At 36.8% G+C, this 12,883-nt stretch overlaps 1 protein-coding gene across 5 annotated transcripts in view; it reads left to right on the forward strand.

Moving 5' to 3' along the window:
- The window catches only part of ERCC5 (ERCC excision repair 5, endonuclease), a 16,515-nt gene extending 3,928 nt beyond the window's left edge, over nucleotides 1-12,587 (forward strand). For 4 of the 5 annotated variants that reach the window (XM_048295919.1, XM_048295917.1, XM_048295918.1 and 1 more), the window contains 11 exons: nucleotides 283-343; nucleotides 1,262-1,405; nucleotides 2,264-2,471; nucleotides 2,733-3,881; nucleotides 4,260-4,492; nucleotides 4,863-4,982; nucleotides 6,467-6,680; nucleotides 8,502-8,646; nucleotides 9,466-9,666; nucleotides 10,524-10,608; nucleotides 11,921-12,587. In XM_048295919.1, the coding sequence (XP_048151876.1) occupies nucleotides 283-343; nucleotides 1,262-1,405; nucleotides 2,264-2,471; nucleotides 2,733-3,881; nucleotides 4,260-4,492; nucleotides 4,863-4,982; nucleotides 6,467-6,680; nucleotides 8,502-8,646; nucleotides 9,466-9,666; nucleotides 10,524-10,608; nucleotides 11,921-12,475 (3,115 nt within the window). In that variant the 3' untranslated portion in view covers nucleotides 12,476-12,587. The remainder of the gene's footprint in view (nucleotides 1-282; nucleotides 344-1,261; nucleotides 1,406-2,263; nucleotides 2,472-2,732; nucleotides 3,882-4,259; nucleotides 4,493-4,862; nucleotides 4,983-6,466; nucleotides 6,681-8,501; nucleotides 8,647-9,465; nucleotides 9,667-10,523; nucleotides 10,609-11,920) is intronic. The other variant, XM_048295921.1, reaches the window with a different exon arrangement.
- Nucleotides 12,588-12,883: the final 296 nt, after the last annotated feature.

Consider the following 12,883-nt stretch of genomic DNA (forward strand, 5'->3'; position numbering starts at 1 on the left):
CATAATCTAAACAGCAGCAGTTGTCCCAATCGAGTTTTAAGTGACATAAGTTTGCCTTCTTACTCTCTGTTCAGATCTTTTTGACCTGTGCATGTATTTGTATGTGTGTTTGTGTGTGTGTGTATATATATATATGTATATAGGTATATATATATATGTTTGATGATGTGAATTTTTGTACTTAACCAGCAAAGGGATGACTAATGTCTTTTTGCTTAAAATAGAAACTCTATTTCCCTGGGTGAATATCTACACCTTTTGTTTTCTCTTTGTGTTTTTTAGCTCAGAGGAGGAGGAAGAAAAAGAATGGCAAATGAGAATGAGCCAAAAAATGATGTTGCAAGTATGTGCAACCTAGTTGCCTTGTTACTGTGAGCTATCTTCTCATTCATATGCTATGCTTAAAAGACAAACGAAGCGCTTAAAAAATCCAGTTGTTTGGAGATATAGGTCTTACTATAGCATTACTTACAAGCAAACAAGTACTCTAAGAATTCCTATTAATGAGGAAATATAAATGTAATTTCTCCACTGGAATACAGCAGAATAGAAAATTCTTCTGGTACTCTTTTTTTTTTTTTCTTTTTACTACTTCCTCTGAACATGTGGAGAAGACATTGGTTTTTGTAACAATGCAGGTGAAATGCATGCATTTGTGCACATGTGTATGCAAGTAAAAGACAGCATATTAAACAAAATTCCTGTGCTTCTCCAGGTATGAACTGATGTTGAAGAACGTCAGTACTTTAGTTTTCACAGATAAATTCTGTATTTGCTTCTGATGTGCTGATCTGATAGGAAGAGGAGAAGAGAAATATATAACCTAAGAAGAAGACGTAATAAGTAATAAAATTATCTCTGCTTTCATCAATAGAAAAAAAAAAAAACCCAGAAAAAATTCTTGGAAAGACTGTTTGTCTTTGAAGTCGTTCTCATTCAGGAGAACCTCTTAGAAGGATAAAATCAGAGTAGCTGAGGCTATATGACCTGCTTCTGTGATTTATGCTAAGTATCTTTTTGTAAAAAGAATAAAACCAAGTTTCTCTGTATATTGTACATCAGTAATGAGCTACTTAACATTATTTTATTACATAGTAGTTACTTTTTTTTTTCTTGTTTTCCTCACTATATGGGAAGCAGCAACAAAGTTCTTTTGGTTTTTTTTTTGTCTTGTTTGGAATGATGCTCTAAATATTGTAGTATTTTTGTTGTGCTGTGCAACAATACATAAAATATGTATTGTTGTTTTCTATTTTTATAGGAACAGTTATGTGAAAATCCTTATTCTATAGATATTGAATCAGAAGATTTCCACAAACTGCCTCCAGAAATAAAACATGAGATCTTGACTGACATTAAAGAACTTACGAAGCGAAGAAGAACATTGTTTGAAGCAATGCCAGAGGTAATACTTAAAACAGCTTTCAAGACATCAGAATGGAGCTGTTGCCATTAATGCAGATGAAGAAAGAGTACTACATCTGGAAAGCTTTACGCCCTGGACTGTTTAATAAAAGATGTTACCTTCAGGAGAAAAAAACCCCAATGAGATAATGACTCTTAACAGCCTTATCTCTTGATTTGCACTAAAATTAGCAGAGCTAATTCCATTTGGCAAAAATGTTAAAAATCATGCTGTGTTTCATGCCTCATCAGCATGATGCCCAAGGTTGCAGAACATGCTACTGGTGTGGATCAACCAGACAGAATGAACACGGCTTCGATTCCAAACCCTGAGGTTGTTAGAGGAGCTGGGAGCTGGGAAAAGGCTTTTGTAACTTAGGCAGATGTGTTAAGCTGTTCAGAGTGAAGTGGGGAATCCTATAGTGCCACTTCTACAGTGAGATCTTGAAAGTCCAATATATATCAGATCAAATGATGGCTTGTGTCCAAGTGTAAGCTAAGAATCATCATTTTAAAGTGATCCACGTAAGGATTCTCTTTTAATTGCCTTTTTTTTAAGGTGGGGGTGAGGTCTGATAACCAGCTAAGTTTTATTGGTCACAAAATCGAGGTCTCCTGTTTAGCCAGCACTCAGAGCTACGGGTACCTTTTAGGATTGTTGTGTGTTGCCAGTGTAGTATTGCTGTTACTTTGGAGTGCAGCAGCCAGTGAAAGACAAATGTTAGCTGTTTAAAGGAACTCTTCAAACAATTCCCACACTCTTCCAGAGCGTGGGAATTCAACTTGCTTAAAAGGGGTGTTTTATTTCAATTGACTTGTTTGTTTTGTTTTGTTTTTTGTTTTGTTTTGTTTTTTTGAGGACTCCAATGACTTTTCCCAGTACCAGCTTAGGGGTTTGCTTAAAAAAAGCAACCTCAATCGGTGCATAGAAAATGTACAAAAAGAAATGAATCAACAGCACTCGGGTGAAATCCAAACACAATATGAAAATGAAGGTGGTTTTGTGAAAGAAGTGGAATCAAGAAGGGTGGTCTCTGAAGAGACTTCTCACTATATTCTGATAAAGGGTATGTCAGGTCTTAATTTTGTAAAACCTGTTGTTTGGAGTGTACACTCAGCAACTGGTAGTTTTAAGAAAAACCTCAATATTGTTTGTTGGTGCATGTAGCCAGTACTTTGTATGAAATGTGCATTACTGTTATACATCATTAACTGTGATCTGTAAATCTACAGAAAAGTGGTTTATTAATCTTTATATAGTGATGGTCATTATGTAAAATGGAATGTTGTTTTAAAGGAGTATTTTTCAACACAAAACTTTCTTTCAGGTATTCAAGCAAAAGAAGCTATGAGTAGAGACTTGGAAACTACTGCAGGACCCTCATCAAAAATGCATGAATTGACTAAATTAAATAAAATCAATGAATCTCCTGCTAATGCAAAGCTGGCTGCATCTGACAAGATGCAGACAGAGAAAGATGACAGTGTGGTGGCAGCACCCCCCTCTCCTCGGACTTTGCTTGCTATCCAGGCAGCTATGGTAGAAAGCAGCTCAGAAGAAGAACTGGATGCAGGGCAATTGAACATGGACCAATTTGTATCAGAGGAAGGCAGTGTGTCCCCAAGAACACTGCGGGCAATTCAGCAAGCTCTGAGTGAAGATGATAAAAGGGAGGAAGTTTTTACTGCTACAACTGATGGAGTGCTGTCAGAAAGACCAGAAGTGAAGGATTTTCTGCTTAGTAGCTCAGATGAGGAAGAGCAGACTGCTGAAGTTAAAGAGGGAAAAAACATTCCTACAGCTACAATTCATTCATCAATCCAAGTGACTATGCAAGATGCTGAATTTAAACAGAAGAGTCAGGAGTTGGAAAAACGTCATGTTACACCCAAAGACACTGGTATATCCAGAGATGAAAATTATTCTGCTATTGAAAATACTAGAAAAGGCAAAGAACTTATAGACAAAGAAGAAAATGATTCAGAAAACCATATTGCACCCAAGGACACCAGTATGTCTATAGCTGAAACTTACATTGACAATACTATAAAAGACACAGAAGATGTAGACAAGGAAGAAAATGGTTCTGAGAATCATATTTCACCAAAGGATACCAGTGTGTCCAGAACTGAAAATTGTTCTTATATTGACAATACTAGAAAAGGCAATGAAGACTTAGACAAATTAAAAAATGGTTCCAAAATGGACTTAAAGTCTCCGGGAGATAAGGATATGAATTTGTGTGTGCAGAAGCCAAGCTGTTCCCCTGTGCAAACTGGTATAGAGGCTTTGATTTATGCTGAAACAACAGAGCTTTCTAAAAATGAGGAAAACTTGAAAATATCTGAAGATACACAGGAAGTAATTTCCCAAACAGCGGAAAATGTATCTGGGAATATTAGTTTATTTCCAGGAGCAAGGGATCATGAGGAGGAAAGAGAAGGGATGTCACAGTCCGAAGACAGTGATTCTGGTGGTATGTGCTTTTTAATTGTGTAAAAAGATGAGAAAATAGGACCATATTGTATTTGTAGTCATTTGAATGTAACCTTTTCTCCTTGTAAGAAATGCTCTAAAATACATCTACTCCCAGATATGTAGGAGGCAGGAAGAAAAGCTGAGCTATGTTTTTTCCCTTGGTGTCACATGTTATTATTGAAACCTGAGTATAGAATATGGAGAGTCAGGAAAGCATGTTGTGTACATTGACCTTAACAGGTGTATTAACATAAACATTAAGTCAGCCACTTGGTTTATGTAATTTCACAATCCTTATATTTATGTACTGCATATAGAAGAAAAAAGTCACTGCCCAAGTTAAAAATGTGTACAAATCTCTATTTTCCTTTGATAGGAAGCTTTATTGAAGTGGATGCTGAAATCAGTAATGAGGCTGAATTTCCTACTAAATATGGTGAAAAACTGGGTGATGAAACGGCACTTCCAGAAGTGGAGACAGACAGACCTGATGTTGTCACACAGGACTTGCTGAAGGAGTCTGATGAAGTGCAGTTGGGAAACATTCAGAATGTTGAAAGAGAAGCTGATGGTAAAGATGCAGTGGATGAGTGGCAAGACATCAGTTTGGTAACTCCTTGTTTCTTGTTTTGAGCTTGTAATGGAGTGCTTTGTCTCCAACTAGTTGTTAAGGAAAACTATTGGGCAGCTGCTTACTGTTTCATTTCTTTCTCACATATGTATCTAATTGTATGGGAACTGATCTTTCTTTAAAGATCTCTCTCGCTAAAATCAAAGGAAAATTTCAAGGTTTTAGCGCATTGATGACTAGAGCCATCTCTAGTCTTAGAATTTGCTCCATTAGAGAAGCTAACAACTTCCTAGTATGAATTAATGGAACATATACTACTAGAATAACTGTAGTTGGAGACTTAGTGTTTTACTTTACTAAGTATACCTGAATTATTGAAATAATAAAAATCTTGGTTTATATTTTCAGGAAGAACTAGAAGAATTAGAAAAGGACCTTTCTGCTGAGCAGAATACGCTTCAGTCTCAAAAACAGCAGCAGGAACGTGTTGCTGCTTCTGTAACAGGACAGATGTTCTTGGAAAGCCAGGTAGTATTTGTTGAGTCATTTTGATTTGTTTGCTTCCTCCACCCCAGTCATTTACTCAAAAGCTTAGTTATAAGGCACCTTTTCTTCCTCTTAAGAGCTTGTTTTCTTCAGTTTGCTTGATTTAAAATACTGAAAGAGTAGAGGTAATCTTCAAGTCCAATAATTTTAAATAAGTGTTATAACATTATAAAATAATAATGTAGTTGTGGATAAGTCAGTGTATCTTTTAAGCACCAATTTTGAAGCTTGGGCCAATTTGATCTTTGCCTGTTTTTGTGAAAGGTGCAAAATGAACAAAAAATATTAGGAAGCTATATTCAGCAGCAAATAATTGATGCAGTTTGTGTGTTAGGTAAACTGATTTCTCCTAGGGATTAAAAGGTAAAAAATTACAAGAAGTCTGTATAGTTTTATGCCCTGAGTAAGCAATTAGAAGGACTCTTACCAGTAATGCCTGAATAAGCCTCTTAGTTTTGTGTCAGTGTTTCAAGGTTTAATACAATGTGTTTGGGTTAACATACCCAAAATATAGTAGACTAGTGATAGTGTCTGTGATGTAATAAACTTACACTAACAGATTAATTCTGAGAAATATGTAAATGCTTTTATTTTTTTTTTCCTAATGGGACAGTTTAGGTAGTTTTAAAATGATATTTTAATCTTGGTTAAATATTTGCACATGCTTGTTTCTCCAGGTGATTTTTTTAAAGGCCAGTAGATTGCTGTTGCAATATTACATGCCATATAATTGTAGGCACACCATTATAATTGTCTTTTGATCTTGTGCTTTTATTCTTAATTACAGTAAAAATTTAAAGTCTTGAGACTGATTCTGTCAAGCCTCAAAAGCCGTCTGAGTGAAGAATGTAATCCAGGCTTGTGTAACTAGCACAAGTCTGTAAACCTAGTGCGTGTGGGATATTTAACTGGGGTTATGTAATGTATCCCATAAAAGCAAAAATGCATCAAAATAGAGGCATATCAAAACACTATCCAAGGAATGATTAGTCTTCCCAGTTTCCTGCTTGATATGAGTGTTTCTCATATGCTTTTGTACTACTTTCTTAGATAAAGTGATGACCAAATCCTTTTTTAAACATGAATATTTTTATTTTACTTTTTTTATTTAATCTGCATCTTTCTTTCATGGAGCCCACATAATTGTAATGCATGGAGTTTTCTCCTTGCTTTGGAAAACCATACTTAAGTATGCTTGTGTAATTAAGATGGCAGATTCTCAAACTGTGTGGTAAAAGTGTCCTTAAGTGGTGCTTGACTTATGTGGCACTGTCTGCCTGAGAGGAGTTGAGTGGGGATTCCCCCTTGACTTAACTGAGCTTGGCACTTTTTACCGGAAGTTTAATATTTGTTGTCAAATATTAAATAACTCCCAAGTGTGAGTCTAGCAGTTTTGAGTCAAGCAGAAGTATATTAGAAGTTAATTCTTTAGATGAATTATTAACTGTTTTCCTTCCATCCTACAGGAGCTCCTCCGTCTGTTTGGCATTCCATATATTGAAGCTCCGATGGAGGCAGAGGCACAGTGTGCCATACTGGACCTTACTGATCAGACCTCTGGGACAATCACTGATGACAGTGATGTTTGGTTGTTTGGTGCACGACATGTTTATAAAAATTTCTTCAGTCAGAACAAATATGTAGAATATTATCAATATGTTGACTTTCAGAACCAGCTAGGTAAGCCTGAGGTATTGATTTGTTAAACACATTCTTTAATAAGACAGCTCCATCATCTGTCTCTTTGAAATTGTATTCTCTACAGAATTTTGTGTCTGTTATTACAATGTCTGTTCTTTGGAGAGTCTCTGAAGCCATTCAGTTAGGTTGCTGTTTTATTGCCAGATGGCTCCCCTGAATCTGCAGACACCTGCATTTAATATACTGAGTTAGTGTGATGATCATCAAAGCTGGAGATATGAACTATTATACCAGTTTCTGGGTAAATGTTAGCATGACTTTTCTTATGTGGTGGGAAAATTATATTCTGGTGTCATCAGATTCTTAGTCTTCTGGAGATGGAAGTTAGTTTTGGACGTACTGAGATGTAATATATTAAAAGAGGATTTGGAATGTGTGTAAAACATTTTTCATATAGTTGACACTGACAGATTTTTTTCTTCCTTCAGATTACTCTTGAACTAGTGTAATCAAATTGTTGCCAATTTTGTTGAACTACTAAGCTTCTGTGTCACATAGAGTATTAGGCAAAATATGAGCTAATTTATACTTGTTATTATGTCTTGAGCAGAACTCTCTTAAAATCAGTTTTTACATTTTCAATTTGAGGGGCTGTAGACTTGGAAATAGTATTTTAATGTCTTTAGCATGAAAAATTTCATAATATTTTTATGTGGCGAAAAATGTAGCTTTGGTTTCTTCCAGAAAATTGAATGAAATATTTTTCCCCTACTTAATTATGCTACTGTAGCTTAATTGGAAAGGATTGCTGTAAAAGCATGTCTGTGATTTTTAACTGGTTTTAATGTGATAAGCCAAATCTTTTATTTGTTTATTGGGAGAAAATAGTCATCGTCAGTCTTTACATCACATTGCTCTGCAGTTTTGTGCTTCTCCTTCTTTCCCATGCACTGCAGAAATTCTTCTATCTGGACAGCTGATGGATATCATGACTAGTGTGATGGTGGTCTTGCTTTGTGTTAGACTCACATCCCTCCTTTGCTGTGTCGAATTTAAAAAAAAAAAAATTTTCAAATTTAAACTCTTGAATCTGACTAAAAATCAATCTGGTTGCCCCAGACCTTATAGCCTATCAAATAGAAGTGGTCTGCTGAGTTCTTCCTTCTTTAGGGCTGTTTCACAGGCTCTTCTCTACTAATAGTACCAGCACAGAGCAAAAGGCTCCCAGTTGGGAAACACTTCTAGGAAGCAGAGGCATTGATATTATGGACTAGAATTCAACCAGAATGTTCTTATTTGATTCTGGCATTACTGAATTCAGGTCAGCATTAGATGAGAACAGGACAGTAACTGGATTAAATAAATGTAAAAAAAAAAAAATCTCTTAACAACCCCGAATTTTGAAATTACAGAATCACAGAATTATTCAGATTGGAAAAGACCTCTGAGATCATCAAGTCCAATGTTTGTCTGATCACCACCTTGTCAGCTAGACCATGGCACTGAGTGCCACATCCGGTTGTTTCTTGAACACTTCCAGGGATGGTGACTCTTAACACCTCAATGCACAGTCCATTCTAATGTATAACAACCATTTCCATTGAAAAATTCCTCCTGATGTCCAATGAAACATTTTCATTTTGGCAAGATGTATTTGCCAAGGTAGCACAATTATTGGTACTTGAGCTAGCAGGGGCATATTGATAGTGCTCCAGAATATAATTTAGCAAATTCTGATATTGAATTAAATATAATTATACGGAGTTAATGCCTTTGTGTTCCTCTCAGTTTTTGCCTTTCAGATAATATTTTTCAATTTGTAAGATAATAGATGCTGGATTGACACACTTTCTTTTTCAGGGTTAGATAGAAGCAAGCTAATTAATTTGGCGTACTTGCTTGGAAGTGACTACACTGAGGGCATCCCAAATGTTGGCTTTGTAACAGCGATGGAGATTTTGAATGAATTTCCTGGGCATGGCTTGGAACCTCTCTTAAAATTCGCGTATGTTTTGTCATGTTTTGCTTTTTTCTATCTCCATATTGTGATTATTTGTGAATATGCTTCTCTGATGCTTAAGCATGCAGCAAAACGTATGCCCATCATTGAGTATCATTAATGGGACTAAGTAGCTCTAAAATGTGACTCCATTGTATCACTATTTGGAATGACAGGCAGGTAAGGTGACAAGTTGATATATCAATCACAGTAAGACAAATGAAGACAGCAGAACAGCTGTAAAATTGTGCATCTGTCTCAGAGTTCATTGGAGACTTGGATCCATAGTGGAGCAGAGGTTCACTCTCCCTGGCTTGCTGAGAGGTTGCTGTAGCTTGCTCATAGAGAAAGGGGACTTGAGTGAGGAATGGATGACCTGGAAAGCGACAGGCAGGTAAGGGTGTGGGCAAGAACAAGATTTGAAGAGGGCCAAGGCAGCTGTAGTGGCAATGGCAAGGATGGTTAGAAGTCTTTTTTTCCCCTTTCTTTTCCTTGCATACCAAAAAACCTCCAAAAATGATAATTGTGTGTGGAAGAACCACTGCAAGTGAGGCTGAAGTAGGGGCCTTCTGTTTAGCAGCTTATGGGGAATCCAGGTGATGTTTGCTACTGTGGCTTACAATGGCTGTATTTAATGTGTGTGTTTTGTCTTTTCTACTTTCAAGATTATTTTTCCCTATGGCCATCTTTCATTGGGAAATTTTGTACCTCATCTCTTGTAGTAAGTGAAGTACGGAGACTAAGGCTATTGAAATTAGCATGGTAGCTCTTGATATTTCCGATTTTATTTTATGAGGCCAATTAATAATTTTCTCTGTTTTTCAGTGAGTGGTGGAATGAGGCTCAGAAGAATAAGAAACTGAGGCCTAATCCACGTGATACCAAGGTCAAGAAGAAGCTGCGAGAGCTAGAGCTTTATTCAGGTTTCCCAAATCCAGCAGTGGCAGAAGCATACCTGAAGCCTGTGGTAGATGAGTCAAGGGGTTCGTTCACCTGGGGAAAGCCCGATGTAGAGCAGATCAGGGAATATCCTTTTACTTGTTAGGTAAAAGTACTCAAAGGTCATAAGGAGTTGGTAATGGAGTGTCAAGTTCTTAACATCTCTTTGCTGTAAGGGGCCCCAAGCCCTGTCTGCATGTGCTCCCCTAAAATGTTAGCAGCTCTGGAATGGAAGGGAATGCAGCTATGCGCGTGTGGCACTCAGGGCTGCTCTGCCCTCCTGAGAGAGTGGGCTGCCTCACTTTGCATGCATGGAGAACCTTGTAGCTGAACTGACTAGTTTGTTGTGATATTTCTGTAACTGCCCTGTGCCTGTTTCTCAGCTTAGAGTGGGATTGTTTGCACACTCCCTATGCATGTTTGCCATTTCTCACAAGTAAGTGTTAAAGCCTAGACAGAAATGGTGTTTCAGTCTGCAGTTTATCCCTAGTTATTCCTTGCATTTCTTCCAATAATGTCTGCTTTTTGCTTCTGTTGCAGTCTGAGGTGCAGCTGACTGTTGAAAAGTAGATGGCAATGAATGCAGAGCTAAGTGTTTTAAACAGTAAATGAAACTTCCAGTGGGTGCAAATATAAAAATAAGGTTTGTTTATAGGCAATACCATTTAGCCAAAAAAAGTTCTATCTTCACTGAGACATACTTTTAGAAATGTTGATATTTCTAAAATATCAAAAGAGAAAAAGTTCTGCAACTAATGGAGATGTAGTAGCGTGATAGTGATATGTTGTTTTAACTGAGAGTCTTTAGACTGATTTTGAAGTAGAAAAAGCTTTGTAGTGGAGCAACTTTCTTCCAGACATTGTTTATGTAAGGGATTTTTCATTTTATGTGTTTACAAAATACCAGTAATAGCCATTTTATAAAGTTCCTTAACTTCCTGCACATTCTGCAAGGATCACTTTGGCTGGACTAGGACAAAGATAGATGGAATCCTTTTGCCTGTGATGAAACAGCTGAACTTGCAGCAGGTAAAGTAAAAACCTACCTGTAGTTTAAGGGTAACTGGAAAATTGCGAGAGAAGTGTTTTAAAAAGAACAGCAAGGCTTTGAAGTAAAATCTTTCTCAGAAGCTGGGCTTTGGTTTTTAATCTTTTTATGTATTTGTTTTTTTAAAAGTCACTAAGCTTGCTTCTCTAGAATTCATTTCTGTATGATTTGAGTGTGCTGTGAGGTACTCTGCATAATTTCAATTGTTGGTTTCAAGTTTTCTTACCTATCAAGCACCTATCTCAAGCCCAGGCTGCTGTTTGTTCTGGACATAGTGGAAGCTACAGGTACCTCAAGCAAGTTCAGTACTTCTAGAAGACTGTGCTGTCTCTAAAAAATATTTATAAAAGTGCCCCTGAAATCTTGGTGAAGTGATACTGCCCATTTCATGCTGTACACATCCTTCGAGGAGGAGTGCAGACTGAACTGTTGAGCCCATTAATAATGTTACTCTAATTTCCAAATAAATGTTCTGTCAACTTTAATTACACTTGAAAGTGAATAGTGATGCCTGCTGTGATATCAAAGTCGGTTGTAAAGTTGGTCCCCACTATCAGATTCTTTTCTCCTTTTGCCATACAAAAGATAGATACCTTGTCTAAACCAGTGTTCTAGGTTCTCTGTATCGCTAAAAGGAGCAAAAGCCCTGTCATTAAATACATATACTTTCAGGTTGACTGGATTATCCTTTGGAAGTGTCTGTCTTTCTTAGACAATTTTAGGGATAAGGTAGACAAGTGGCTTAGCCTATACAAAAAGCCTAGCTGTGACTGAATAGCAGAAATCCACGTGGTGTGATGACTACTGCTTCTGCTCTTCAGTCTTTATCCTGTAGCAGCATGTGGTGCAATGAACTTGAGTCAAAAGCCTGCCTGTTCTTGCACTTGCAGGCACAAATGGGAAGTGCACTTAGAGCATTTACTTAGTAAACATTCTGCTTTAACAGCTGGAAGCTAAGGATGTGTTTGTAAGGACATACTTAAGAGCACTACAGAGATTCTCTGTATTAGGGTTGACAATAGCAACATATGTCTAATCACCAGCAGCACAATATTTATGAAATCTCTCTCGAGTTTGCTAATTATTAGTTTCTGTAAAGGTTCTTGTTGCCTAATTTATTATAAAGTATGAATATTGCTATAATGATGCATCTTACTGTTCACATTTATGTGCATATGTATTAATTTCATTAGTCCTTTGTCCTGCTTCAGTTTTGGATGCTTTATAGCATAGCTTACAACTGAATTCCCATCACAAAAATATCCAAATGTGTTTCTGTTTTATTTTTGATAGACTCAGCTTCGAATTGATTCATTCTTCAGACTAGAACAGCATGAAAAACAAGCTATTAAAAGTCAGAGACTGCGCAGAGCTGTGACTTGTCTGAAGAGAAAGGAAAAAGAAGCAGATGATGAAATTCAGGAAACAGCCACTGCTGTTACAGAGGTGGAACTTACACAGCCTGGGAAAAGGAAAGGGGAAGGTACCGCAGGCGGTGCAAATCAAGCTGTGGCAACAAAAGTACAGAGTGGAAAGAGAAGAAAACATTCAGATTCCAGAAAAGAATTTTTGTATGGAGGTGGTTTTGTTGGAAATTTGCACCTTTCAGAAACTTCTAGTGACTCCTCAGTGGAGGAATCCAAGGGCAGAGATTTAGGCAAGAGCAAAAGGAGGAAAAACATGTCTGCAACAGAGACAGAAGACCTCAAAGAGAAAAAGGGGTGCAGTAGCTCAAGTGGTGAGGATGAAGACCTGGGAAATGTAGTCATGGTGACTGCCAAACCTGTGTTTGAAGGCAGAAAAAAGAGATTGCGGAGCAAGAGAGGAATAAGAAATAAAATGTCCTAAAGAAAAAAAAATTAAAAAAGAGAAACTGTGTGTGATTTTTCTGACTTGAGCTTTGTAAATATTCTAATGAATTATTTATAAAATGTAATAAATTATCCCTATTTTTAATGCATTTTGTCACACATTTTCTGTCCGGAACTTAAATAGAAGCAATTCTAAACAATGAAAACACTATTTTTAGCACATTTACTCAGAAAGACCGAGATTGCACTTGATAGAAGTTTCCAGGCTTCAGATTTTTAAATTGAGCCAAAGCATGTTGTCCATTTATTTGCATTCTAATTGACTTGATAGAGCTGTTAAAATCACCTGCAATCTGTTCCTTCCCTAAATTCAAATTTAAATGAAATTCTGAAACTTAATTGGGTTATTTCTAGGTGGTGTGAGAAGTAAAATAAGTTCAGTTTT

This window comes from Corvus hawaiiensis, chromosome 2 (genome assembly GCF_020740725.1).
Source record: "Corvus hawaiiensis isolate bCorHaw1 chromosome 2, bCorHaw1.pri.cur, whole genome shotgun sequence".
Taxonomy (NCBI): Eukaryota; Metazoa; Chordata; class Aves; order Passeriformes; family Corvidae; genus Corvus; species Corvus hawaiiensis.